Below are 27129 nucleotides of genomic sequence, written 5' to 3' on the forward strand. Positions count from 1 at the left end.
CAAATTTATTACATGAATATTTACATGGCTTATAAGTGCAATTGATGAAGTAATCCTCATTAAATGAAAAAAAAATACATATACAAAGAATGTGTACAGATATATACAGTAGAGCATATTTACACATCAAGACATTTTTAACAACATGTTTTATGCCACTCTCTAAATCTGTTAGTTAAAAAACATTCATGCTTATAGCAAGAGCAAATCTTGAAAACAGAGAACTAGATTTTTCTTGAGGCAGTTAGAAACTTGCTGAGATTTTAATACTAGGTTGAAATAAGTAAAATATGCAGGACGTTTTTTTCAGTTATTAGTTTCTGAGCTGCTTGTACTGGACGATGAAAACTAATTTACTGGATGTTAGTTTACATTCAAATAAAACCAGAGCAGTTTATTGATGCTCCTGGTGCAGAGCTTGCTAAAACACAGCATTTGTCTTGTGACAGCGAGAGATGTTTCCTGTTGTCTGGGGTCTATGAGTGAGAATGTGCTCACTGTTTGTCCTCTGTCCTGTGAGAGCAGACAGCACAGTATCTATGCGCTGTACTGGGGTCTGGGAGAGCAGACAGCACAGTATCTATGCGCTGTACTGGGGTCTGGGAGGAGCAGACAGCACAGAGTCTATGCGCTGTACTGGGGTCTGGGAGGAGCAGACAGCACAGTACACAGTGTCTATGCGCTGTACTGGGGTCTGGGAGGAGCAGACAGCACAGTGTCTATGCGCTGTACTGGGGTCTGGGAGGAGCAGACAGCACAGTACACAGTGTCTATGCGCTGTACTGGGGTCTGGGAGGAGCAGACAGCACAGTACACAGTGTCTATGCGCTGTACTGGGGTCTGGGAGAGCAGACAGCACAGTGTCTATGCGCTGTACTAGGGTCTGGGAGAACAGACAGCACAGTGCCTATGCTCTGTACTGGGTGTCTTCGAGGAGCAGACAGCACAGTGTCTATCCTCTGTACTGGAGCCTGTGAGTAAGAGGACAGCTATGATGACAGGCACAGGAATCAATGACCATCATGGGGTGTCGAACCAGCCTCCCCTGTGGACAGCGGAAATCCACGTTCACAGTGCGGGTCTGGTAGGGGGTGCAGCACCTGGAGTCAGAGCAGAGGCCACAGAATCTTGGGAGAAAGGCCTGTGTGCTATAGCAGCCCTGGTATTCAAATAGCAGAGGCAGCTGAACCTTCTGACTTGGTTCACATCGCCTGGCTCCCTGCAACACATAAAAATCGGTTTCAGCTTGTTAGAAAGTGGAAACTACTAATACAGTAGAAACATGCAGATAAAAAAAAAACATGTGTTCTGCTTTCTGTATGTATATTTAAAGTGTACCACATTCAGCCCTAGAAACCCCAAAGGATTAAAAAAGCAAAACAAACTACGCATTTTACTAATGATAGAAATGTTTTCAAAAGAGATTAATACATAATACATATTTCAATCAATTAAAGAGACTTATAAATACGAATTTCCTTGTTAATTCCTAATTCCTTGAGGATGCACACCACTAATCTATCTGCTTGCGTATATCTTGCGCAGATTCATTCTATATTAACTATCAGTTCCAAGTGATGTGTAACAAAGGGCTTTTATGGAGCACTACACCAGGCACAAAAAAGAGTAGACACAAACACCAGTTTGCAGTTGTTTGGCTGAATCAAAAGAGTTCTACTGTAGATATGGAGGTATTGCACTAATTTTGGGAGTGGTGAATTTAATACCTTCTAATGAGTTAAGGCTCACTACAGACAGAGCAGTTATCAAATTACAAGTCTCTGCACAGAGCATGTTCTCCTACTTTTCTATGAGCCTATGAACCTTGAGTTTATAGTGGTACAAAAGCATCACAAACAAAAATATACAAAGGGCTTTTAGTACCTCCTGACACAACCCCATCTTCTCTTCCCTCTGCACCGCCCCCTCAAACACTTCCAATGAGAGACAGTTACCCCCTTTGTGTGAGTTTAGCTTGCTCCTGTAGCCAAAAATGTATTTTTCCAAACAATTGTCAATAAACAGGATCACTGGCTGACCCCAATATAAACTCTCCTCCCTGAGCTCTCAAATGAGCTGCCAAATGATGTCCTTGTGCACTTTTTGACGTTCGTAAACACACTGATCTGCACCAGGGCGTAACCTGCCGGAAAACAAACCCCTTCACTAGCACATCAGCGGCCTCTAGTGATCACAACCCAGTCATTAAGAATATGTGCTCTGGAACAAATACTGAGAAGAGGTGGACATCTGGTTTACACGTTTCATTACATTTTATTGACGTTCCGATCTTGGACTCCAACAGCATGCTCTGATCTAGATGAATCGAGTTTTTACTTTCCAGTTGTGATGCCATGGTTTTTGGCTTGCTGCTGAATTTCCCTAAAAAGTCCCCTAGGGTGACACTATCAACTACCCACCCTGCATTTAGAGGTTTTGTTTCTTTAGCCTCTGTATTTATGACAATTCTCTGAGGTCATGAATCACTCATGTTGCTCTTCTATGACCTTCTTAAAACTATAATTTATGTTTTGTCACTTCTAGGGTGACAAAACATGCAAATATTGAATGGTGTAAAGACTGAGCATAACTTTCCTTGAGGGAAATTTCACATTTTTCCAATAAAGACAATATTTGCTGGCTTTATTGCCTCTGTTCATTGTCTTTACAAAGGCACAGAAGCCCAGATGCTATTTGTACATAGCGTCTTGAAGCTAAACATCATCATAATTATGTTTTGCATTAATACAGTGCTTCGCATCACCCATGTCATCTGGATGTTCCCTCCTCCTGTGTGGATTTGCAATGAGTTTGTTTGCCAAGTCCCAGCCCAATCCATGATTAATCTCCGAGACGAACTCTATTGAGATACAGTAGACGTGGATATCTTACAAGCAACATTGTGAAGATTTTTGTGTGGCTTAAAATCACTATGAATTGTGGAAATTAAAGTCAATTGGTCCTTGCAGTTTGTAGAGATCTCTTGTGTACTAGTGACTTCATAACACAACTAACTCATGGCATCGGAGCCGTCTTTGGATGGTTCTGAACCCCCTGACCACTGTAAAACTACAAAAGCGCATTAAAATTTATTCTGATGACAGACGTCTGACCTAAGAATTCAATTTCATTAGAGTCTTTGACAGCTTTCATTTGCAAACCATTTAAAATACTCTTTACCATATTTTAACAAAGATGGTAGAATTTTGCCTATCAGATGGTTGTCAAGCAGGCAGGCCCATTGCTTTGCAAGGTATTTTAAATGTGTTTATCTAGTTCTGGGATTTGAATAAACTGTAGTCATTTGTTTACTTCAGGGGATAGCTGCTTGTTTTGGCAGAGGACAGTAGCAGCTTTCTCCAGCCCAGTATGTTACAAAAACAATATTAACACTGCAAGTCAGTGACTGCATTAAGACACCCTGTCGTAGTCTCATTCACTTACTTAAAGAAAAGAACTGTGGTGAACTGTTCACTGATTTGTCCAATTTCATAAGGCATAGTATTTAAAGGTCTTAGAAATACCTACAGTACATACTTTATTCCAAAAATGAAAAAAAAAGTATTGTGCACCTTTGAACCAGCACGCGGTTTAGACAACACATTTGTGTTCCCGCGAATTGACTACTGTAATGCTCTACTTGCTAGGGTATCTAAATCTACTTTGAACAAACTACAGTATGTCCAAAACCCAGCAGCCAGAATCCCGACCAGGTCTAGTGCAAATGATCACATTACTCCTATCCTGGAGTCCTTGCACTTGCTTCCGGTCAAATTTCATGTAGACTTTAAAATCCTAAAATGCTCACATATAAGACTGGGCATGGCTTGGTACCTCAGTACCTGAGTACCTGACTATGTTTCAGAACTGTTTTGATTTGCACTTTCACCAGTCGGTCGGCTTCCTGGCTACGAACCCCGCTTTCGGATCATGACCCTGAACTGTGTTTTGTCTATTGCCCGCTGCCTGCTCGGCTGATGTTTTCACCCAGAAAATGAGTTCTTCACTTGAGCCGTTTATTTCCACTGGCATCTGTAACTACATACCTGTTTTACCACTGTAACTTCCAACATCCCCTGAAATCTCTGTTTTGGATTCTGCTGCTCCTGAGGCCATCTCTTCAGCCCCAGATCTGTCCTGGGCTCTACCTCTGGCGCAGTCAGCAGGTGTCCTACAAGCACCTCTTTTTTCTCTTTTTCCGGTGCTTGCAAGCCTTCTATTTCAGACAGGGACCTCAGTACCTGTCTGAACTATTATCGCCCTACTCCCCACCTCGCAACCTTCGCTCTTCTAACTCTGCTCTCCTTACTGTCCCCCAAGCCCATCTACATTGTATGGGTGACAGGGCCTTCTCCTGTTATGCCCCCAAGCTCTGGAATTCTCTCCCCAAGGATATCAGAGAGTCACCTTCTGTAAACTCCTTCAAATCCAGACTCAGAACCCTCTTCTTCAGAAAAGCCTTTATTTAATTGGTTCCTTTCTTCAACCCCTCTGCTTTTCTTAGTACCATCATCTACGGTCTCCTCTATATATTGTAATTGTGTTCTATCTTGTGTATTCTTTTTATTTATTGTTGTTGTCATCCTGTAAAGCACTTTGAGAAGCCACCTTTAAAGGCGCTATATAAAATAGTTTATTATTATAATTTAGAGAGGTCAAGAATGAGAGTTCTGGAGACTGGCCAGGACACTGTAGTAAATCCCCACCTGACTGCCACCATCTCCAGACACTGTCCTGGATCAGTCAGTTCTCTGTGACACAGCGTTTTCCTTCACCCACCTGGGTGGTGAGTGGCAGCCATTCTGCACCCACCTTGCCTAAGCCAAGAGTTTACATTTACTCATGTTCATATGAACAGTGCCATGAGATCTCCTTAATAGCACCTTGATTTGCTGCTTCAAGGCCTGGATTTTTAGCCCTCGGGATCAAATTCTTGGTCAAAATGTATACTGGTATTGATCAAATACACTAACAGGAATCAATACTAACACCCTTCACTTCAAACAGGCATTCACTGATTTAATCCTCATCCGCTTCTTCTTATAAGGCAATCTGATACTTAACAGTGTAATGGAAACTTCCATTTGACTCCTGTATGGAGTCTTCTGAAAACTGACGCCAGTACGCAGCCATAGTGCACCAGAACGCTCACCACACATAAGTGGGGAGGAGAACACAGTAATTAAGCCAGTTAATAGATAGGAGGCCATGATTGGTAAAGGCCAGGGGGAAATGCCAGGACACTGGAGTAACAACCCTACTCTTTTTGAGAAACGCCCTGAGATATTTAATGACCATGGACAGTCAGGAGCTCGGTCTTATGTCTGACATGAAGGACAGTGCTTTGTTTGCAGTATAGAGCCCCCGCATTAAGACTCACACAGACCACAGAATGATGGAACTGGCCAGACTCACACCTCCTGAGCTGCAGCTGCTGGCTATATACTAATGTCTCAATTTTAAAAAGGGAGACACCAGAATTTGAAGTGGGATTGTGTAACAAACTGAAGTGGAGAAAACCTGAAATGGAGCTTTAGGAGCCTTATCTGTTTCAAAGAAAAACACATGTACTAAGTTCTCCAGGAAAAATAAAATATTTACAGCCCCAGCACATGCCATGCCTGAACACCAGATGGCGCCATTGTTTACTAAAAAGTACTTCTTCAATGTTATAGGCTGCTCTACTACTGTTACCTATTTTACTCAAAAGGCATTCTAATTTGAAGTCGGCAATAGATCTGGCCTCCTTTACTCTTTCAAATTCTGTAAGGGAACATCCTTACGTTAACTCCTCACGTGCACGATGAATTATGACACTGCGGCAGAGCAGAAGCTTGACAGACGTTCACACCTGCCTCACTCACCGTGGGGGCCAATCGGGACAGGCTCTGGCAGGGCCGCACCATGCAGAGCCGCGTCTGCGTCTCCAGGCGGCAGGCGCGGTTCTTGTTGGTGACGCGGGTGGAGGTTCCCATGCCGCAGGTCTGTGAACAGGCGCTCCACTCGGTGCTCTGCTCGATGCAGTTAGAGCCGGAGTTCGGGGTCTGGCTGTGAGGGTCCAGTCGGTTGGACACCTCGGGTCTGTGAGCTGAAATTTCAGTTTTTAAAGTGTCAGAGACCAACGTAACCAATCTCCGCCTTCTCAAACTCTGGGACGGCGCTGAAAGTGTTGGCCCTGAAATCACATCTCTGAAATAAAGTAGTTCAGGTGGGTAGCTGCGTCAGCATGCGTAGGCTGCAAAGGAACAAATAAATAATAAGCCTCCACTGTCTCGTTGCGTTTTCTTTCTTCTCTTTTCAGCATGGAATAAACCTATTTGAATGAATCTCTTTTTCTTAAAAAAAAGTAAAATATTAAAAACGTACAAATGTATTTGCATAACTGGCGTTAACACTTTCTCTGATGAAAACTTCATACCCCAACACTTTAAATGCAAATGTTCATTTGCATAACCTTAACTGTTCAAAGGGATTTTAAAAAACTTGACAGTTGTAGTGATGATTCCTCATACTGTACAGGTATGCGCATACTGATACAGTAAATACAGTCTATCAGGGTGGTAGACGGACAGCAATAGCAGCAGACGTGCCACTAGAGGCCGCCAAAAGAGCTAGTGTCTGCTTTCACATGCGAGGTTCCTTTAGTGGGATCAACCCATCCATCCATCCATTTTCCAGCTACTTTTTTCAGTTCAGAATTGTGGGGGAACTAGACCTATCCCAGCAAACAACAGGCACACACTATTCTATTGCCGGGCACACTCTCACAACAGGGCAAAGTTTCCTAGAAGCCAATTAAACTTTATGCCAGCAGCTATATCACCCTGCAACTCGCAAATGGCAACCCACTGAAGCTCAGCAGGTGTGATCCTGGTCAGTACCTGGACGTGAGACCTCCTGGGAAAGCTAAGGTTGCTACTGGAAGAAGCATTAGAGGGGTCAGTAGGGGGCGCTCACCCTGCAGTTTGTATGGGTCCTAATGCCCCAGTATAGTGAGGGAGATACTACACTGTAAAAAGGCGCAGTCCTTCAGATAAGATAAGTCCTGACTCTGTGGTCATTAAAAAACCCAGGACGTTTCTCAAAAAGAGTAGGGGTGTTACCCTGGTGTCCTGACCTAATTTTTCTCTGACCTTTATCATTCATGATCTCCTAATAATCCCCATCTATGAATTGGCTTCATCACTCTGTTCTCCTCCTCAGTGAGAGCTGGTGTGTGGTGAGCGTTCTGGCGCAGTATGGCTGCCGTCACATCATCACCAGGTGGATGCTGCACATTGGTGGTGGTGGAGGGGAGTCCCCATTACCTGTAAAGAACTTTGAGTGGAGTTCCAGAACAGCACTATATACAGTAAGTGTAAGCTATTATTATTACTGCTACCCAGAATCCAGAAGAAAGGATTGAATAGTTTCCATAAGAAAGATCAGTTTGTCGTTTGTTGCTAATTGATGAAAGACTCCAGTCTTCATTGATTTAAAGGATTCCTTGAAAAAGACAATGCAATGGCTTCAACAACATGACTGGGGAGCTTGTTCCAGATGTGCGCAAAAAGGTGAATCTTATTCTTGGGTTTTAATGCACTACCATATAGTTTCCACTTGTGTCCTCCTTGGTCACATCTTACAGACTACACAGTAGAGTAGGCTTTTTGGCCCAGGAGTCAATGAAAGGTGCTTGTTATCCCTTGAATTTAAGATTAGCACTATTACTTACTCACTGCGAGATACCCTAATCCAGCCAGACAAGTTGACGAGACATAATTTCATGAAATACATCCTCCAGCCCCCGTTTCTCAAACTCAACAAAAGCCCCAACAATGGTGGCACAGTTTCTTAATACGCGTGATAAGAAAATCCATTCCCTCCACAATAGTTTCTTAACAATATACATGTTCATATCATTTCCCACTACAGACTGAGCAGTTGTTCAGACAGGATTCGTAATAAGGAAGAACGCCCAAGAGATTTTCCCGCTGTACTGTACATCCCGAACTGAAAAATGAGGTACACCAAATTCCAAGCACAACTCAGCACATGGTTTGTGGGGGTGGGGGAGGGTGGAAACATTAGCCACTTGCTATTCATAGGAAAACCCCACCTTTCCTCCAAATTCCAACAATAATACCATTTCATGGGAAAAGGGAATGGAAAGCACCACACAGACAGTATGGGTTTTGAAAAGGTAAGCAAAAAATCTAATATTGTTCTGCCAGAGATTATGTACACAAGATCTGCAGACCTAATAGGTAAATTATGATCGAAATTGTTGGCAAACAGCTCATCAAAATGGAGTGGATGGCTTGTCAAAAAGTAGGCATCATTCATTTTTGCAATTCCACTTCATCTGCTGAAACACAGATTCAAAAGATTCAAAAACAAACAGGTGCCAAAGCAACATATGATTCTGCAAAGTTCTTGAGGCACTTGAATACATGCCGCTAAACATCTTCTGCGTCTCTATCACTCCCCAACACAATAGGATCACAAAATACCTCCAAGACAGATTTTCAGCAACACGTCTCTTTATGTGGCTCTCAGATTCAAGTCAACAGCCACACTGTTCCATGATTTGTAATCAGATAACTTGTATCCAATTTATATTCTGTATTAGAACCAAATAATTAAAATAAACCATTGCAGAGGGCTTTGAACTGATAGGCGTCTCACTGGATAACTACAGAAATGGCTACCTCAGATTGTTAATAATGTACAATAATCTAAATATCTCCTTTCCAGAGCAGCATTGCATATCCAATACAGTATAACACGTCTCGAGCTCCACTGCAGCAAAAGAACATTTCGCACAAGCTGTTCTTCTCCTGTTGACACAAGCTGACTTTGTGGCATTTGTTGAAATCCTAGATTTTTTCCAGACTGTTTCATTGTTTTGTTAACCTCCTATTGGAGTTATTTATATTTAACAGATTGTGTTGTTTTATGAAATCACCGAGCCCTACCAACCTGGTCTTTTCCGTGAATCGTGGAAGGAAAAACACGTTTCTATTCCTGTCCTGTCTGTCTGGGTTTTATTTTGCTACAGTATGGCAAAAGAATCCCCCATTGGAAGTAAAAGAATATGATAACTGAAGGGTCAGCAGCCTAACCACAAAGTAGACATTGTAGGATTTTGAGTGGAACAAAAATGAAAGCGAGACAGGTGGTGTCAACGTGACTTGACAATTTGCCTCAAAACATTTGTGCCAGGCTTGGGCTTGCAGACTCAACGTCAGTCATGTAATAACAAGCTAGAGCTTCACAACCACCGATAAGGATCTCCATACTCTCAGTCAGCAGAGTCAGCTTAGTTCGAGAAGAGTGAAAATGTAACTAAACTACCTGGTTCACAGAGAAACAAAGGCCTCAGACGTCTGACGCTACAAGTTCAGTGTTTTTCCAGAAAAGCTCAAACACATTCAAACATTCAATATTTTCTTCTTGTTGAGTGTTCTAGAAGGTAGTGTTCCCCCCCCCCCAGTGCAAGATGAAATAATTAAACCACCATTTTAGAGCAGAAGAGTGGATTTGTTTCGGTACAAGTGTCCAGGAGTTGTCTACTTACCTTTTAAGAGCACAGTGTGTGAATGGACCCCAGTGTCAAATTGTCCCATCTCCACAACTCAGTCACACCACCAACAAGGAGGGGGCAAACGCACCCTTAAAAAGCCCTGGTTGACATCACTGTAGTGTTCTTATCTTGCACCCCAATGATCACACTTGGAAGTCAAAATGTATCCTGAAACAATGGTGTGTAACTCATGAGTAACTTATGAATGTGATCCTCAAGGTCTAATAAAGGCAAGGATGAAGTGGGAGAGGAATGAAAACAAGAGACAGTTCTACAGAGACACATGGGTGTCTGGGGCATTTTGCTTGGCCAGTGATGGAGCTGACCTCAGGGGCCTCTTCAAGAGGCCGATTCATTGACCCTCCAGTCAAGGTGATGTGGGTCACATGGCCCCCCATCAGGCCATCGCAGCCCTTACCTGCCAAGGCGTCTTGAAGAACACTGTTGGCCGTATTCTCACACACCCAGTCCTTGCAGCACTTGCCCTGGAGTTGCAGCTGCTGGGGGTTGGGGCAATCCGGGCTGGGCAGCCTCACGTCCTCGCTGCAGAGAGGCACGCAGGTGACCCCCCCACCCGCACAGCGGCACTGCATGGCGCAGGAGGGCTGGAACACCTGGCCCTCCTTGTAGGTCACCCCGTCCAGCTCACAGCCCAGCTCCTCCTCACCTGTGGAGGCACACAGCAGCGTGAGGGCAGCCTCCGATTCGGCATCCACATCGCAAGGATGCAAGCCTCCATCCCTCACTATACAAGCATAATTCATTCCTCTGCAACTACTCGTAAGGTGAGACCTCCCATGACATCCCATTTTATCATCTTCATCTGGTTCCAGAACTCAAATATGTTCCCTCAAACACCCAAAATGTTTTAACAAAACATGGGTTAGTGCTTAAGTATGAAAACAATAACATTCCTGGTGAATTATTCAAATAACATGCTTCAAGTCATTAGCCAATACATGGTGTAGACAAAAACTAACAGTCCTGCTCATTTATGGTGCAGTATAGCACCATTACAGTCATTAGCAAATGCGGAAACATTAGCTACTATCAGCATGGAATAAACCTTTACCTGTTCCTTTGCAGCCTATGCATGCTTACGCAGCTCCCTACTCAATCTTCATAAAGAAAGATCCCCTACATGGTAAAGACTTCAAATCAACATCTACTGTACATCCTTTGGCCAATGCTTAAGCCACTGTCCTGTTTTCATAAGGTATGCTTACATGTGGTTTTCTGTAATACTGTTTGTGCTTGTGGAAATGATAACATTAAGATCACTTTATTGGCCATATACAATTTCTTGTATTAGGAATTCATCTTTTCGCATACCCCAGCTTGCTCTGCATGAGACACACAGACAGGGAGAGAAGCTTGGGGTCAGACCACAGGGTCAGCCATTTATATGGTGCCCCTGGAGCTGTTGGGGTTAAGGGCCTTGCTCAGGAGCCCAACGGAGTAGAATTCCTCTGCCGGCCACGGGATCCGAACCAGTAACCTTCCAGTCCCGGGCGCAAATCCTTAACCGCAGAGCCACTGTTTTATCTGCTGCATGCAACCCCAGGAGACGGCGCTCAGTGTGTGTCGGCGGCTCGTCTGAAGGCATACTCACTGACACACACTCCAGGACCCCCCGGGTAGCTGGCGCTGAAGTCACACTGGAGCCCGCGCGCGCGGTCACAGCTGAATCTCTCATTGCAGGTCTCGCCCTCCTGCCTGGCACACACCTGGCAGCACTGGCACCCATCCAGGACTACAGAAACACCCGCGGGGCATCGGGGAGCTCTTCTGGGGCAGTAGCACGGCCTGCCACAGAGCTGGCAGCAGACCTGCCAAAAACAGAACCACGATTGCTTTTACACTTCGAGATTTTATTATTGTATTCCACAGAAGGCAGAAGCAGATTTTTTTTTTTTTTATCGTCCTCTCTTTTAACTCAGCATGCTACTAACACAAAGTAAATATTGGCTATTTGAAATAGCTTGTGCCATCTTTATTGGCAGCTGTACAGTATGTGTTTGAGAGCACTTTCAAAACTTTCAGATTAACACCTCACTTATTATTAAGAAGTCAACAAGCATCGCAGCCAGTATTTAGCAGGAATTATGTAACAGTTTCTTTAATTTATGTTTCTTTGAGATGTACTCCATTTAGAAAGAAAACTAGTGGCTCTACTGAGAGCTGGCCAATATTACTAATATTAGTTGTCTGCTTATAAGTGCTTTATTCCTGAATCTGTGGTGTAGCAGCTTTTGAGGCAAGCGTTTGGCAATTAACACATTTTTTCATTCATTTCCGTGCAGTCAGCACACGTTTGTTCAGGTTCTGTTTGGGATTTTCAGCCTGTTGTGAAAAAAACAAGTTGGTGACGTTAATTGAATTTGCAAGAAAGTGATCAACAATTAAGCTCTGTGCATATGCATCACTGCACACAAACTGCAATTATATAAAACATCAGCAATAACTTATATTTTCCCAGACCTTCATTGTCTTTAGAACTTTTTTCTTCTGCACAGACTAAAGATGTCCTGAATTTCTTGGCTGTCATAACTAACGTGTGAGTGCAGGGGCACGTCTGAAGTCTGACCTTCCTCACTCGGCCCGATAAGTTAAAAATAAACAGAGCTGCACCTCAGGTGTGCCAACACGGGAAACTGTTTTCAGAGATAAGGAGGTGCATGACAAATGCTGCTTCTGCTGCAACAACTGAAAGATCATAAATGGACTTTTCATGTTTTATAAAAAGGAACAGCTCCAGGTTTCAGAACTTGGAAACCTTTTCTTTTTCCGACAGCACGTACTGTTCAGCACTCACTCTCCTGGCTCAGTGCGTAGTGATACAATAGATCAGTATACATATATACAGTATTGGTGCTGAAAACTGTTAATGCACAAGAGTAAATAACAGAAATACCAGCATTACTTTATCATGCATATACAGGATTGCACCTCCAGTGGAATTCAAAATAGATCTGAACAAACTCGAGTTTTTCTTTTACAAGAGGCTAACACCTCATAGCATTAATCAAGTCCCTCTCACCTGTGTCACCACATGAAGGAACAGAAGCCACACAAACATGGTGTTTTGAAGAGATCTGTTCTTTGAGGCGAGTTGATCCTCAGGAGCTGTACTGTGGTGGCTGTGGTGTTTGCAGACTGCCTGGGCGAGCTCATTCTGACATTTATAAAGTCCAAGTTCTGATGTCACACTGACTGACTGCAGTGCAAACAGGCACTGGACAAGGATCAGAAATGTTTCTAATTCCACATTCCTGCTGCCCATTTCCACTCACTGTGAGCCAGAGAATCCCCCCCACCCCCCTCCCCCAGCCTTTAAAACTACGCAGTACTTCATTTGTATCATAGAATCACAACAGAACTGTTGCACAAAATATGCTTGAATCTACTCTGCAAGATCACTCTGTTTATCTACAGTACATCTAAACATACATGCACAGTTCACTGACATAAGTACATATATGCATTAAAAAGAATGCCTGTTTATTATGGACCCACAAACGCTGTTGAACTTATGAGGTATGAGGGCTGGAGGGATTACCTATGCCTTTTGGCAGTAATATGTCTATACTTGTCATGGAAAACACCAGAAATCATAATTCCTGGTGTTGCAGCCCATTCCCAGCTTTTACTAAACTACTAATAATAATCAATGGATTACATATGTGGAGCATTATGGTGCAGTGGTTAGTATTTCTGCCTCACAAAAATGAAGTAAGGAAAACTAGCTGGCTTCCTTGTTGACCTGTTGCATCTTTAGTTATATGAAATGCTAGTTAGTTATACTTTTAATTATAACTATTATAAGAATAGCTATATAAAAGTTTTTAATTAGGAAGCTGTATCAGTGTGAGCTGCAAAGCAACAAATGGATGCAAATGGATGCAGTTGATTGCTTGCTGAAAAGTAGAAAAAAAGAGGAAAAAAAACTATTTGGCCTTGAAGAAAAAATGTCTTTTCCGTCTCCCTCACACCTGAAGAAGGCTCATTCAAAAATGCTTTTTCTGTCTACACATCAGTGTGGAATTAACCTTTACTTGCTTCTTGAGGTGTATACTGTAAAATTACTATAGGATAGCACTGTGGTCTGTCTGCCTCACTGTCTTGTACATTAACTTTTCTTTTACTCTCCTACCGCAGCATATCTGTAGGCAGCAGCTCTGTCAGACCACACCAGCAAGCAAGAGAGACCTGATATGACCCAAGGACTTGTGGTTTGTTTGGTCTCTTCTACAACACAGCTGTGCAGGTTCCTTCCAATTCTCATAGGAAGCAAACATTCTTCAGAAAGTCTTCAGATATGACCAAGGTCAAGAACTGCAGATAAGAGCATGAACAGGCAGCTAGGGCTAATCAAGGCCACATGGATGAGATAATTGACAGGAGTGGTTCAGGAGGACCTCAAAGAAGATACAAGCTACACTGGGGACTTGCAGATAATGCCAGGCCAAGGAAAGCTACAGTATTTGTGTTTCTCATGCAGAGATGCATTCACAAAAACACACAGTGTCCAAACCAAAGAACGGTAAAATTGCATGTTTCTTTTTGATGATCATCAGGTAAATGACCCCATCAGTCTTCCATCCCACAAACAGCAGCGAATCCTGTGAAAGTCCTTCATTTCAGAGGCAGCAAAGCTCAAACAAACACTCTCAGGGGCACTCAACTTCATTTCTGCTTTTTTCTCACACAGAACTGGCAGTACTAGCACAGCTAGTACATTACTGCCATCACTGTGGTCACTGCTACAATTATAGCTACAGCACTAGAACAATAGAAAATATACACCTCACTTAAATAAAAAAAAGAAATTACAGTGATCGTACCACGCAGCATTACAGGACAATATCACAGAGCACTGAAGAGACCATAGCGCACAGCATCACAGTGATCATAAGATCAGATCACTTTATTGGCCACATACAATTTTTTTGTATTAGAAATTTATCTTTTCACATACCCCAACTTGCTCTCCATGAGACACACAAACAGGGAGAGAGAAGCCTGAGGTCAGAGCACAGGGTCAGCCATATATACAGCACCCCTGGAGCAGTTGGGGTTAAGGGCCTTACTCAGGGGCCCAACTGAGTAGGATTCCTCTGCCAGCCACGGGATTTGAGCCGGCAACCTTCCAGCCACAGGCGGAGATCCTTAGCAAACAGAGCAGAACATCTCAGTGACTATATCATACATCACAATAACCATTTCACACAATATCAGAGAGACCATATCACACAGCATTACAACTTTTTTCAGGACTAGATTCACTTTGGTTGCTGTAAATTTTGCAATGAAGGCAACACGCACTTGGGGGCCTCTGACCTTCCTGTCATGTCTTTGATAGGAGCTCCTTGGTAATTCAGAGAAACGCTTTCTGAGTAAAAACAAAACAAGAGTGATCGCCAGCAAGAGCAAGAATCTACGTGTCAAGAATGAAATGTTCAAAAATGGCAGATGTACAGTGTCACTTGGCAACCGCAAGAAAAAATAAACTCACTCCAATGGCAAAGTCACTACTGTGTAAAGATAAACAACAAAAACCTTTTTATATCGCAGACAAATGTCTAGAACACAATAAGAAACAGGAATCTGTCAACTCGAGTAAAGAGCTTGTCTCAATGTTGCTGCTAACTGAACAAGGTGGTGACATTTTGAATCTTCTTCACTGTGAGAGTTTTGGTGGAGCTCCTCAGACTCCTCAGCTTCTCAGTACTGGCCTTCACTTGCCATCAAAAAAATAAAAACTCTTCGATCATTCTTGGCCAAATAAAACCCAAACCCTTCCCGTTCCTAGATCAAAAGACTTTTTGTTCACAGGGCTGTCCAGCAGGTGCGGTAGTACGTCGAAACTCTGCAGACTTGAGTCAGTCCAATTCCAGGAAAAAGGCACCTCAACATAAACATTTTTCACTTGAAGACGCCTTGCAGTCAGAAACAATACCTCACTCACATTAAAAGTGTATGCCTCACACACGTATTTTTCACCTTTTCACAGAAGAAATAAATATAACTAAGGCATAACTTCTGTCAATTGATTTCATGCAGTACACTCTATAATGTGATGAGGAGGTATTGTAAGTTAATACAATACACGGCTCTTAAAACCAAGTTATTAAAATAATTTTACCCTTTCATCATTTATATAACAATTGGCCGTCAGGTGAATGATGTTTATGTGGACAATGGCCATATTTGGACAAGCATTAGTCTCGCTTTCTTGCCTCTCTTGAGGTGATGAAATTGGACTGCATTTTGGTCTGTCTGCAAGACAATTTCAGTTTCTGAGTGCTAAGCAGGAAATTCATTGCTGTTTTATGTGTCTCATGCTTGACCACGTAACATTTTGAATTTGTTACAGAAAAATACGATTAGCCAAATATCTTGGTGTACATTTTGCTTTTTAAAAAAAATTATTATATTAGGAGGCTTGATCATGTACATGATATGCAAAGAATGTTGTCCAAAGCCATTTGGCGCTTATGTCATTTAATATATTTCACTTTACTACCCTCTTCTAGGTCTATTCCACTGACCTTCTGATTAACACTAACATATAAAGACAAGAGATATGTAAACCTAAAAGTGAAACAGGAAGCCGTTCGCTCTGAGAGAATTTTCCAGTCTCTCTAAAGCAGAAACAATGTCTCCTGTATTTGTCAGGTCCCTGATGGATTAAGGCAGAATCCTGTTATGCAGAATTCAGCCTCTCTCAGGGACAGCTGTCAATCTTTAGGTTAGCAAGGCACTGATTAATGAAGAACACAACATTCAATCAGAGCGGGAGTCATAACTGAATAGGAATGAGCTCCGGTAGTCTGGGAGATGGCATTTCATGGGGAAAATTCCCTGAAATGTTTCTCCAGTTCTTTTATCTTCATTCGTAAAAGCACACACAAAAAGGTGAGGTTTTAAAAATAGCACTAGACTCGGGAGGAAATGCCTATGGTTTTACTTATGACAGGTGGAATCCATGTGGTTAGCCAGCATGGCAATAGTGGAGAGTATCCGAATATATTTTGAAAGTTCCATCTTGCCAGCTTTGCTGTTATTCCTTTAATCTGAGATCTTGCTAGTTAACCGCGAAAGGTTTGGAGAATATAGAGTTTTGCAATTGAATTAAGATTAAAGATGGTGGTTGCAAATGTTCATTGCTGAAATATTTGTATGTGAATAAGATTCAAGATGAAAAGTAAGGTTATTGGATTGCAATGACAATATGTGGTAAACCTGACTCCATTCTCACTTATACACAGCACATTTGCCGTGTGTTTTAAAGTAACACATTTTGAATAAAAGCAGGACATGATAGACAGGAATTGAAGCACCTGTGACAGTAGAACATGTTAGACACACTTCCTCACGAACAAGAAATAAAGTCTCAACCTAAAATATTTTTAAAAGGGAAGTGATATAGTGTGGTTTAAAAAGCATTTTTTAAATGAAAACATTTTCAAGAAATGCACAATTTACAGTGTTTTTTTCTTTTCTTCATGCACTCACAATGGAGCTATGATGAGAGAGCAGTCAGTCTGACACTTAAGATAGTATAGTGTATTTGCTGCACAGTGTTTTACAGTTACCTACTTTGGTCTCACCTCACCTTGTCTGGAATGAAGTAGATTTGACATCAAACCATTTTACTTTTGGTACAAAACATGAACTGTACATATAGGTTTTAGTTACTCTCTGAATGACTTGACTCATTACCAAAGTAATGGCTTTATTATTTAATGTATTTACTTATCTGAATACAATGATTTCCATCTCAGTATGCCATTCTGCCAGAATCTGCAAAAAGCAATAATACTCAGAACTGCAGTTGCAATGCAGTGCCTTGAGAAAGTCCACAGTTCCTTCTGCTATGATCAAACAGGTTATAAAATCTGTGAGAAACATGTGCAGTCAGAAGCAGCAGCCATCTTCATCAATCAAGCAATATCTGTTATCAGTTTTATAAAGATTTATGCATTCCTTTCTCATGAGTGGTCATATTGTCTTTAGTGCCTAAAATAATTTTTGCTAAGCATATTTCTGCTACATGCTTGCTGGGATAGGATCCAGCTCCCCCATGACATGAATTGAGCAAAGCCGTTAGAAGATGGATATTTCTGCTTCATTGACTGATAAGTCTCAACAAAGATTCCAGCCGGAGCCGAGCAAGAGATCCAAATTTAAACACTTACTGTACTAAGACGGAGGATTGTAAGACAGCCCAGGTTTTCTAGCCTGGACCAGGTTTCCTAGTTTTGGGGTGTAGGGTGAACAGACCTGCCCCAGAAGGAATGTAGTGTATGGAGACACAAGATCCCAGTGCTAATCGGGGCTCTGAAAGACAAAATACGCAGCACATCACCAGGCTATCTGGCAAAACCCAGAACTCGATGCAACAAAGAAACAGAATAGAATTCAACTGGGATTATGTTTCGAATATGAACCACATGAATGGGATTCTCTCCAAAGAATCTTGTCCCAGATTTTATGACTTGTCTCTCATGTAATGCTAGGTTTTTCATCCACTGGGGTTTTGATGTTGTCTTTTGTTTTATTAATCGCCAGGCTTATTAAACTGTGATCTATGGCTGCCTAATACTTAAGGGAGATTAATGTGAGCAGGAAAGCAAAACTGCATGACACAGGCCTCTGAAGCATCCTCCTGGTGAGGCAGTGTGGGCTGAAGCCACTAATTGAATTTTATGCCTCAAATTCTACCTGGAGGAATTATCCCTTTTCTGAACTTTCTGAAGGAGCATCGAGTGACAATCTCTCTTTTGTTCTCTATACACTTACACAACAATGGTTCTCAAATCATTGGTCCAGGAATCAGTAGTGGTCATTAGACACTGTCCAAGGAGGTTGCCAGACAATAGGATTGTTCTCCCTCTAGATCTAGAAGAATGCAAAATGAACACTGCCAAGCAGTGACCAGAATGGCTGCAATAATGGATCAATCAGCTCTGATAAAGTTTACATGGACCTGTTGGTCAATTTTTAGGAATGGTGTATAATGTAAATAGCTTTTTGAATGAAAATTGTGCATTTTGATTTGATTTGGGATTTTAAGCCTAGTGCATAATCCTTCTGGTATAAATCCAGTGAGTGTTGGCACCCTAGTCAGAAGAGCATGGTAAACAGGAAACACTATGCCAGCCAAGGCTGTTCGGTAGGTTCAGTGGCAGTTCATGACTTGCATCTAATAGGTTGCAGCCACTTATTTTATGCCCACACTGAGTTACTGCCTGCCTTGCATAGCACACCCCGTAATGTAAATTGGTCCTTGACAAAAAGAGTTTGGAAGATTAACGCCAGACACGCTGGAATCACTTTGTCATGTCATTTGCCAAACCGCTTTATACCATATGGTGTCGCTGGAAGCCGGAGCCTACCTGGCAAGCAACGAGCGCAAGGCAGGGTACACCCTGGATAGGACGCCAGTCCATCGCAGGGCAAGTGCAAGCCAATCATACATTGGAGGCCACGGTAAAGGCCGAGGGGGGAAATTTGGCCCGGACTCCAGGATAACTCCCTACTCTTATCAAGAAATGCCCGGGGATCTTTAATGACCACTGAGAGTCAGGACCTCGGTTTAACGTCTTTTCCAAAAGACGGGAACCTCTTTGTACACCTTCAGAAGTGCTTTTCTGATGTTTCTTGTTATGGAAGCTCCTGAGTATTTCTGACTTGTTGTGCTGCAGCCCTGGAATTCCTGCTCCTGGCCGCAGTTGACCCCAGCGAAACCCACATTCCCCCAACCTGCCCGGCCACAGCCTGGCTCACCCTCCACGAGCTTCTCATCTCGCCTCGCGCATTCCTTTCCAACGCTCAGCCAAGCCACTCAGGCAGCCAGGGCTGGCAGCCGAATGTCGAGCGGTTTTGTAATGATCGTTTGTAACGAGGGTCCTTGGAAAAAGAGCCATTGTGCGTTCCGAGAGGTGTGGGACTAGCTTTTCCAAAACATGGGAGGAGTACTTCTTCCCTCCCTAAAGCAAATTAAATCACAAGCTGTGTTGCCATTACCCTGTTTTCTGCTTTAAGTAAATGATTACAATTTTTGTATACTTATGCTGTCCTTTTTATTAGACATTCAGATTATTTATAGGAATATAGGAAGCAGATGTTGAACATCAGGCATGCAGATGGCTCATAATGGGGTACACCCAGCAGTCTCAGTGTTGGCCAACCATTAATAAAGATACAGTATATCCTATAGACCCTATGGTACCCTAGTTTTCCTCCCCCATTACTACATCGTAACAAGTAATTAACTGTATTTGTAAGACACACTTCTTCCCAAAGAATCTGAAAACACTACACAGTAAAAAGTGCTCACTGATGTGACAACCCCACTTCACCACAGATCGGACAGAGAAATTCTGCATTTTATATTGTAACGCTTACGGCCGACAGGTACTGTGCAAGAGCCGGCTTACCAGAGCAGGTGATGTCACCGCCCTTCCCTGCGATAACAGGACTACAGCTACTGGGCTGTAAAGAGATCTCTCTTTAGCTCACCGGGCTGGGTCCCTGCAGAGTGACGCGGGAGTCCCGGGTTCAAGCCCCCGACGGTGGGGGGCCGACCTAATGCGGCAAGGGCGCCCGCCTGAGCCCCCGTTGTGTTACAATATTCTTTATAGTAAGTTATAGATTTAGAATATTATATTCAATGTTATAGACAACTGATCACACCAGAAGCAATCCGGTAACATCAACAGCAGGTGCAGAAGTTGAAGAAGCACTTATAAAGGACAGTGGATGTATAACATTCAGCCCAGCTGTAGAGACCTTTTCACAAGGAGCGAACTGTAGAAGCTTTTTCACTGTGAGTTATCAGCTTATATTGTTCAGGCAGTAAGGAGACAAACCTACTTTCATGCCTGAGATTGAAGTACAGACAAATTATGATGTTAGGTGAAATTAATAGCAAACTAGTATATATTGGCAAACAGTTATTATAAAACATAATGATTAATTAGTTATAACTTGACTCTGCCCTCCATTAAATACATAGCAAATTTACAGTCCCATATTAACATACTGGAGAGTTTGTAAATGGATCACTTGACAGTTTAAAAATATTTCCTGTTTGACTCATTGTTCCAGTAAGTGAAACATCAATGAGTTTATTAATGGGGGTAAGCCAAATCCTGTTCACGACCAATGCCAATTTCTGAACTCTGTTAAAATCTTTGATTTCAGTGAGTGTGAGACTGTCCATGAGGCCAGCAGACCTGTGATTCACAGGAATGAGAAAGAAAAACCTATGAAGCACCTTGTTGTTTCAGTTATGCCTCATTTTTCGACTTAACAGCCACACGCACAGCGGGACAGAAAACAGGAATTTTCCAGTCTGTGCCAAAGTACTTGAGCTTTTCTACACGAGCACAACAGTGTTTCGCTTATTTGTCCATTGACTCAATATTGTAAATAAATGTATTTTTTTACCATTTCTAATTCTGTTCTGTTGCTATCAAAGCTCACTAGCAAGTTTTCTTGCTTTTCTAAGTTATTAGTAAAAGGAGAGCAAGAGAATAATAGTTAATACTCTCCAAAAGACTTCTATTTTGCTTTTACATACGTGATAAGATTGAAATAGCCTGGAAATACATTGACTGAGGAAGAAAGTTCCAACTTTCAGAAATCCCCCATAAAGAAGCTCGCTTTAATTCAGGTAACAGGTAACATGTGCTTTCACATCATTTACTGGAAGCACTATGACCTTAGTAATAGGCACATGGTAGACATCTGTTTTCTGTGACATCTGTACTTTGTCTCAAAAATCACAGTGTATGATGGAACAATATTTTACTGCAAATAAACACATAAGGAAATGGTTTGTTGTCAACATTCGAATGAAATGAAAATGATTACAAATTTTGCTCCAGGAAAATCTTTGAAAATACCAGTGTATCTAACTCACAATAAATTCGCCAGAACTGTTTTTCTTGTTAAGAAAAGTTTATAAATAGTGCATTTGGCCACTACAAATGTCAGAGTACCTTTGTATGCTGCCCAGTTAGGCTGGAGGAGATTCCCCTGAATCTTTCAAGAAACAATAGAATGACATTTTCCCTTCATTACTGAATCTGAGGATCTCATCATTCTAGAACTGACTCCAGCTAGAAAAGATTTATAAAAAATTAAAACCTGGAATACCTTAAAATAAAAGTTTTTCCCCCCCCAAAGGGCATTAATACAGTACTCCTCATTGGCACACCTTTTGTAGAAGGCAGAAGTAGAGTGTTTAATTGCACGTGATCACTTGTTTTTGCAGCTTACAACTGGCAACCCACTGCAGCTCAGCAGATGTGAGCCTGGTCAGTACCTGGATGGGAGACCTCCTGGGGAAAAACTAAGGCTGCTGCTGGGAGAGGTGTTAGTAGGGTCAGCAGGGAGTGCTCACCCTGCGGTCTGTGTGGGTCCTAACGCCCCAGTATAGTGATGGGACTGTTGCAACGCTCTGTGAAAAGCAAAGGGCATGACAAGGCACAGAAAGGCCATCCACTGCAACCAAGGAAGTCTCCAGTCATGATGACTACTCGTACAGTGAACCCAGGCTTCTGAGGTCGAGAGAGTGGGGCTGCCCCAGTGCAACGTCTTTCCCACTTTAAAAAGCTCTCCTGCACAGGTTTCTTCACGCACCTCATCTTCCAAACAGATGGGCTGCACGAAGTACCGTCAACCATCATCGTCGGACACCATGGACAACCGTCATCGTCGGAGAACGATCATCTCTTAAGTACTTGAGGTGGCACCAACAAAAACATTTTTCTTTATTCAATTCTTTTTGATTGTTATTCAGACTTGACCTGTGCCATATAAGCTTTTAAACTGGGATTTGTGAGTGTCAGTTTGTCCCCCCCAAAACTTTAAAATGGAATTCAGAAAATGGAAAGGAAAACATGGGAATGTTCTACAAAATAAAAAGTGGTTTTGATTTGCCACTCCAAAACAGCTTTTCTTTAATATCAGTATCTATCACCCTCCCTTCCCATCACCTTCCTCTTTGAAGATTTTTTACCGCTACAATCTATATATCATGGTGATTAAGTAAAAGAACTGTGCATGACTTCTGAAATACACACTGACAGTGTTGTCCAGACTTTTTTACACCTGGAGTCTCAGTTCCCACATAAATGGGAAGAGCAATACCATCTCACTGACAAGGTTGTAAAATCACAGGTATCCCGTAGATCACGTGGGTTAATGTTAAACAGACAGCTGAGGAAACTATCTGACCGGGGGTCAACCCAATGCTTGTGTCAGTTGGTCAGGTGATGCATCTCACTCTATAGGGCTAATTGCACACCAAATAGGTGCCCTTACTTGTTAAACCATCCAGAAGACTGCAAAACGTTTCTGATTTCCATTTAAAAGCAGATAAGCGGGTAGCTCAAGCGGCTCTAAAATGCATTAAGTCAATGTACATTAATGTACACAGTACAATGTGTTATCATGTTGAAGTAGAAAATGAAAACAGGTCAACAAGTCACACAAGACTTTGAATTTGTTAATACATCTTAGTGTAGAGGAAAGAGCTGTGCGAGGTTGTTATTCAGCCATCTTAATTTCACATTGCTCAGCTTTGTCGAAAGCACAATCACAATAATTCAATATAAACTGCACATGAGCAGCCAAAATGAAATTTTGGAATAGCTGATCTATCCGTTAAACCAAACCGATCTATTTGACTTATTCCAGATGTTCCTTGTCATAAACAATTTGATTCTCCATAGGCTACTTTCCATGCTCCAAAATAAAGTCTTAGCAGGATTACCTGCTAGTTTAAATCAACCTAGCTAACAACCTGAGAAGACCACCATGGAATTGAGAATACCAAGAACTGTTATAACAGAAGGAAAGAAAGTGAGTGAATGGAAAGAACAATGCAAAATGTTCAATATATTTGCACAACAGTGTGTTTCTGGACACAATTCACCCAGTAAAAACACCGATTGGCTCAATACCTCTTTTGAAAAGCAGTAGTTCCAGTCAAAGGCAGCAGGAAACTGGGAGGACTCGAACCCTAACTGCATGGTGAATTCTGCTCTGTGGCTTTGTGAAGTTCTTCTCCGCCCATGTCCAAACTTCACAGTCTAATATAACACTGTACAGTATAAAGCGGTTACTGGAAATTGACAAGGTTAAAAAAAATACATACTACAAACATACCACAGATACAACAGGAGCTGACTGTGATGCAGGACTTGAAAAAGATGTGGAATGATGCCCTTCAAACAAAATGAGGAACTAATTTATCCCATTCTTAATCAAATGAGTGAATCAATTAATTAATTCACAGCAAAGGAGTAATGGTTTATGGGCAGGTGCAATCAGAGGATTATGTACAAAAATGAAAGGGTAATGTGCAATCATATGGATTTAGGGTAATTCTAGGGGGAGTAAATATACAGGGTTCTGGTGATGCTGTATGTGGATTCTTGTAGGAGTGGTGTAAAATGATTACGAATGAGTTGGTGTATTATGTAACTTTATATCTATTTGTAATGTTTATTTGCACTGACTACTGTATGTTTCGAAAGTTTCTCTGTGTGTAAAACATATGTGCTCTGATGCAAGACAAATTTCTGAGAAGTGAAATAAGGTATTATCGTATCCTATCCATATTTTATTAGGGCATAAAGACCTACTTAAATACTCATGTTTAAAATGCCTGTCAGTTATTCTATATAATATTTACGGCAATAAGCAGCATGTGGAGTTGGAAAGTGTATGTGAGAATCTTTAATGAATAAATAATGTAATGTGTTATAACTAAGAATGGCAAAATCGTATTATACATTTACTCCATAGTTATTGAAATAATTTAAGTAGAAGAAAGGTTGTTTGACTCTTTACAATCCTTGTTTGCGAGCAGTTATTGAACAAGATTTTTTAATAGACGTCTCTCACCTCGCTGGGAACTACAGGCAGCTCGTTGACACCTCTTCTATATATTTCAGAATGAGATTAGTCGAAAAAGATTGATTCACCACCACATCGTGTTACAAACCCACATTTTTAATCCAAACAGTGCCATTCCAGATTCAAATCATTATCATCAGCTCAGAAAAAAAAACTATTCATGATTAATCAAGGATGTAATTTGGATTTAAGTGGAAAACACTGCACTGCTTTCTGGTATTTCCTACATGAGTTGTGCAGAGCTCTTTAATCCAAGCAAATATTGAATAAAGAAGTGCCTGGATAGACACATAGTCCACATTTAGCCGATTTTGTTCACTGGAAGCACATACTGCACAGTTATCATATTCTTGACCTTGAGTGGTTCTTCAGGACAAGCCTTTTGAACCAACACTAACCTTACTAATTGAACATCTATATTACAACGTTAATTAATTAGGCTGGTTGCACTCACTGAGTGCTGCAAGGTGTGGCTATTTTCATTTCAAATGCTCTCCAAGCTATTTAATTGACCAAATCACCATTTTAAGTCCACAATTTGATTTCTTTTCCTCAAACAAGTAGAAATGAGTTATTTTAAGGGTGACCCATAAAACCTGTCAGATTCAGGCTAGGCAGGATCAAGCTCTCTGACAGTTTTTTCGAGAGCTCTACCAACTTTGCAATACAAGAACATTATAGGGTAGTCTGTACCTCTTATAGCTGGAAGACATAAAAAGCCTACAGTGTACAAAATGACCTGTCAAAATCAAAGGCATTAAAGGATGAATTTTGATATTGTTCATGTTCAGCATTCTCCGCAGAAACAAATCCTTTAAGCTAAAAGTTACTCAGCTGTTACAGGAAGAAGCAAACCTATTACTGTAAAGTCAAAGAACTCCTAAAGCTTTCATAACACTTATTTCTGTTCATAATGCTTCTTAAAATATTTCTTTTTCCTCAGCTGCAAACCAGATGTGGATAGTTATGCAGGCTCTCGGGTCTCCAGCAAGGAGAGAACAGACAGCCAAGATGTTTAGTTGAAAGGAAATGACACCTAGATTCCGAGCATTCTATCTGGATGTGTGAAAGTCCCATAGGGTTCTCACAGGAAACACCAGGGTCAACAGTAAGACGTACATCCTTGTGTAGGGTCAATCAATGATGTCAGGCAACAGCTCCACATACTGTAGCATTCTGACAGTCCTGTGCTGACAGATACATTTAGTAGGGAATAAACCAGGAGCTCCTAAAAAGCCTTGGGGAATATTCTCCATTGCTATTAAGAAACCTAAGTACAGTAAGATCTATGTTAAACCAGATACTCATTCACAAGATGAAGCAGGTGTACACACCATGGTCCTCAGGCCTGGTTGTCATATTCTATGAATGTCTGCCTTCAGTGGCTAAAGATTGTCTGAATCTGGACTGCTAGGTTTAATTGAGTGAAGTGAATGTATTTGGAAGGGACTTGTCCAGAACACTGTGGAACTATGGTCATCCTTTTCACAAGGAAGACATTGATCAATCAATCAATGTGAATAAGAGTCACCATTTTAATTCCTGGCATTAAGGGAATGTTAAATGCAAAAACTGAACGTCTTGAGTCTTGAACAGTAAAATATAATTGTGTATGGCACGAGCACTCAACACCTCGAAAAGCACTGTCAATCTAGTCCAATAGCTTCAGGAAAACCAGGGAAATTCAGGGCTGAATTCAGAATTGAAAGCAGGGTTGAGGGTGTCTGGAACAAGCTACCCATCCATGCGATTGAAGTCATTTCCTTTGGGATGCTCCAAGGGTGGACAAGCTGAGATCCATGGATAAAAAAGGTAGACAAGCAAAGAAGAATTAACATTTGATCTTCTAAGTTGGCACTGAGGGAAGAGACAAGATGTGAAAAAGGGGTTAAGTGATTTCTTTCTGCACAAAGACTTCTTGTGACAAGACATTCCATGCTTAAGCACCTTTGACTTACTGTATGCCAATGATGGGAGTTAAGAGATTCCAAGTGCAAGAGAAACCCCCTAACTAAGGAGAGATAAAACAAGGCCATTCAAAGTGGTCAAGGTCTTGGAAATGTCCAAACACAGGTGACCTCCCCACTATACCATGGTAAAAATTTGCGTCAGAAACAGCTTAAGTTTGCTATATAAACTGGAAGTTTTGTACCTACGGTATATTTTCTGAACAATACTTTGATCTTATTGTTCCTTGAACGCAATAAACTCAGTTTAAACTTCATCTCAGGCTCCAGAACTTACTGTATTTGTCTGTTACAATAGTATGTACGTAAAGCATTTTTAATGAGAGGCAGGCCGAGATTAAGAGCAGAAAACCTCTCTTAAGTATCAGAGCCAAAGGGGTGCACTTGTATAACACTCTGGACTAGAATATGAATTCTGCACACAAGACAGAAAACAGATGTTACGAGCAACTTCAAAATTAATATACAGTATCAGTCTGTTAAAGATGTGCTCTGAGATGAAGAAGGAACAGTGTACTCCATCAACCTGCAATGCATGAATTCAAGAAAAATAAGGGTTTTCCCACAAACAAAGGTGTTTTTTTTATCAGAATCACTAACTTTGGACAGCCAGTAACAGCAGTCCATCTAGATACATGCACAGTATATACTTACATGGTG

The 27129-nt window shown here is 41.6% G+C and overlaps 1 protein-coding gene across 1 annotated transcript; it reads right to left on the minus strand.

Moving 5' to 3' along the window:
- Window positions 1-15: 15 nt before the first annotated feature.
- ccn5 (cellular communication network factor 5) lies at window positions 16-12768 on the minus strand. Its single transcript, XM_015364564.2, has 5 exons — window positions 12606-12768; window positions 11178-11394; window positions 9984-10232; window positions 5865-6088; window positions 16-1219 (listed from the first exon to the last, which is right to left on the minus strand). Exons 1-5 carry the CDS (start codon window positions 12642-12644, stop codon window positions 953-955), a joined length of 996 nt encoding a protein of 331 aa, XP_015220050.2. The 5' UTR covers window positions 12645-12768; the 3' UTR covers window positions 16-952.
- Between the last annotated feature and the right edge of the window lie 14361 nt (window positions 12769-27129).

This window comes from Lepisosteus oculatus, chromosome 16, assembly GCF_040954835.1.
Source record: "Lepisosteus oculatus isolate fLepOcu1 chromosome 16, fLepOcu1.hap2, whole genome shotgun sequence".
In the NCBI taxonomy this organism is placed as follows: domain Eukaryota; kingdom Metazoa; phylum Chordata; class Actinopteri; order Semionotiformes; family Lepisosteidae; genus Lepisosteus; species Lepisosteus oculatus.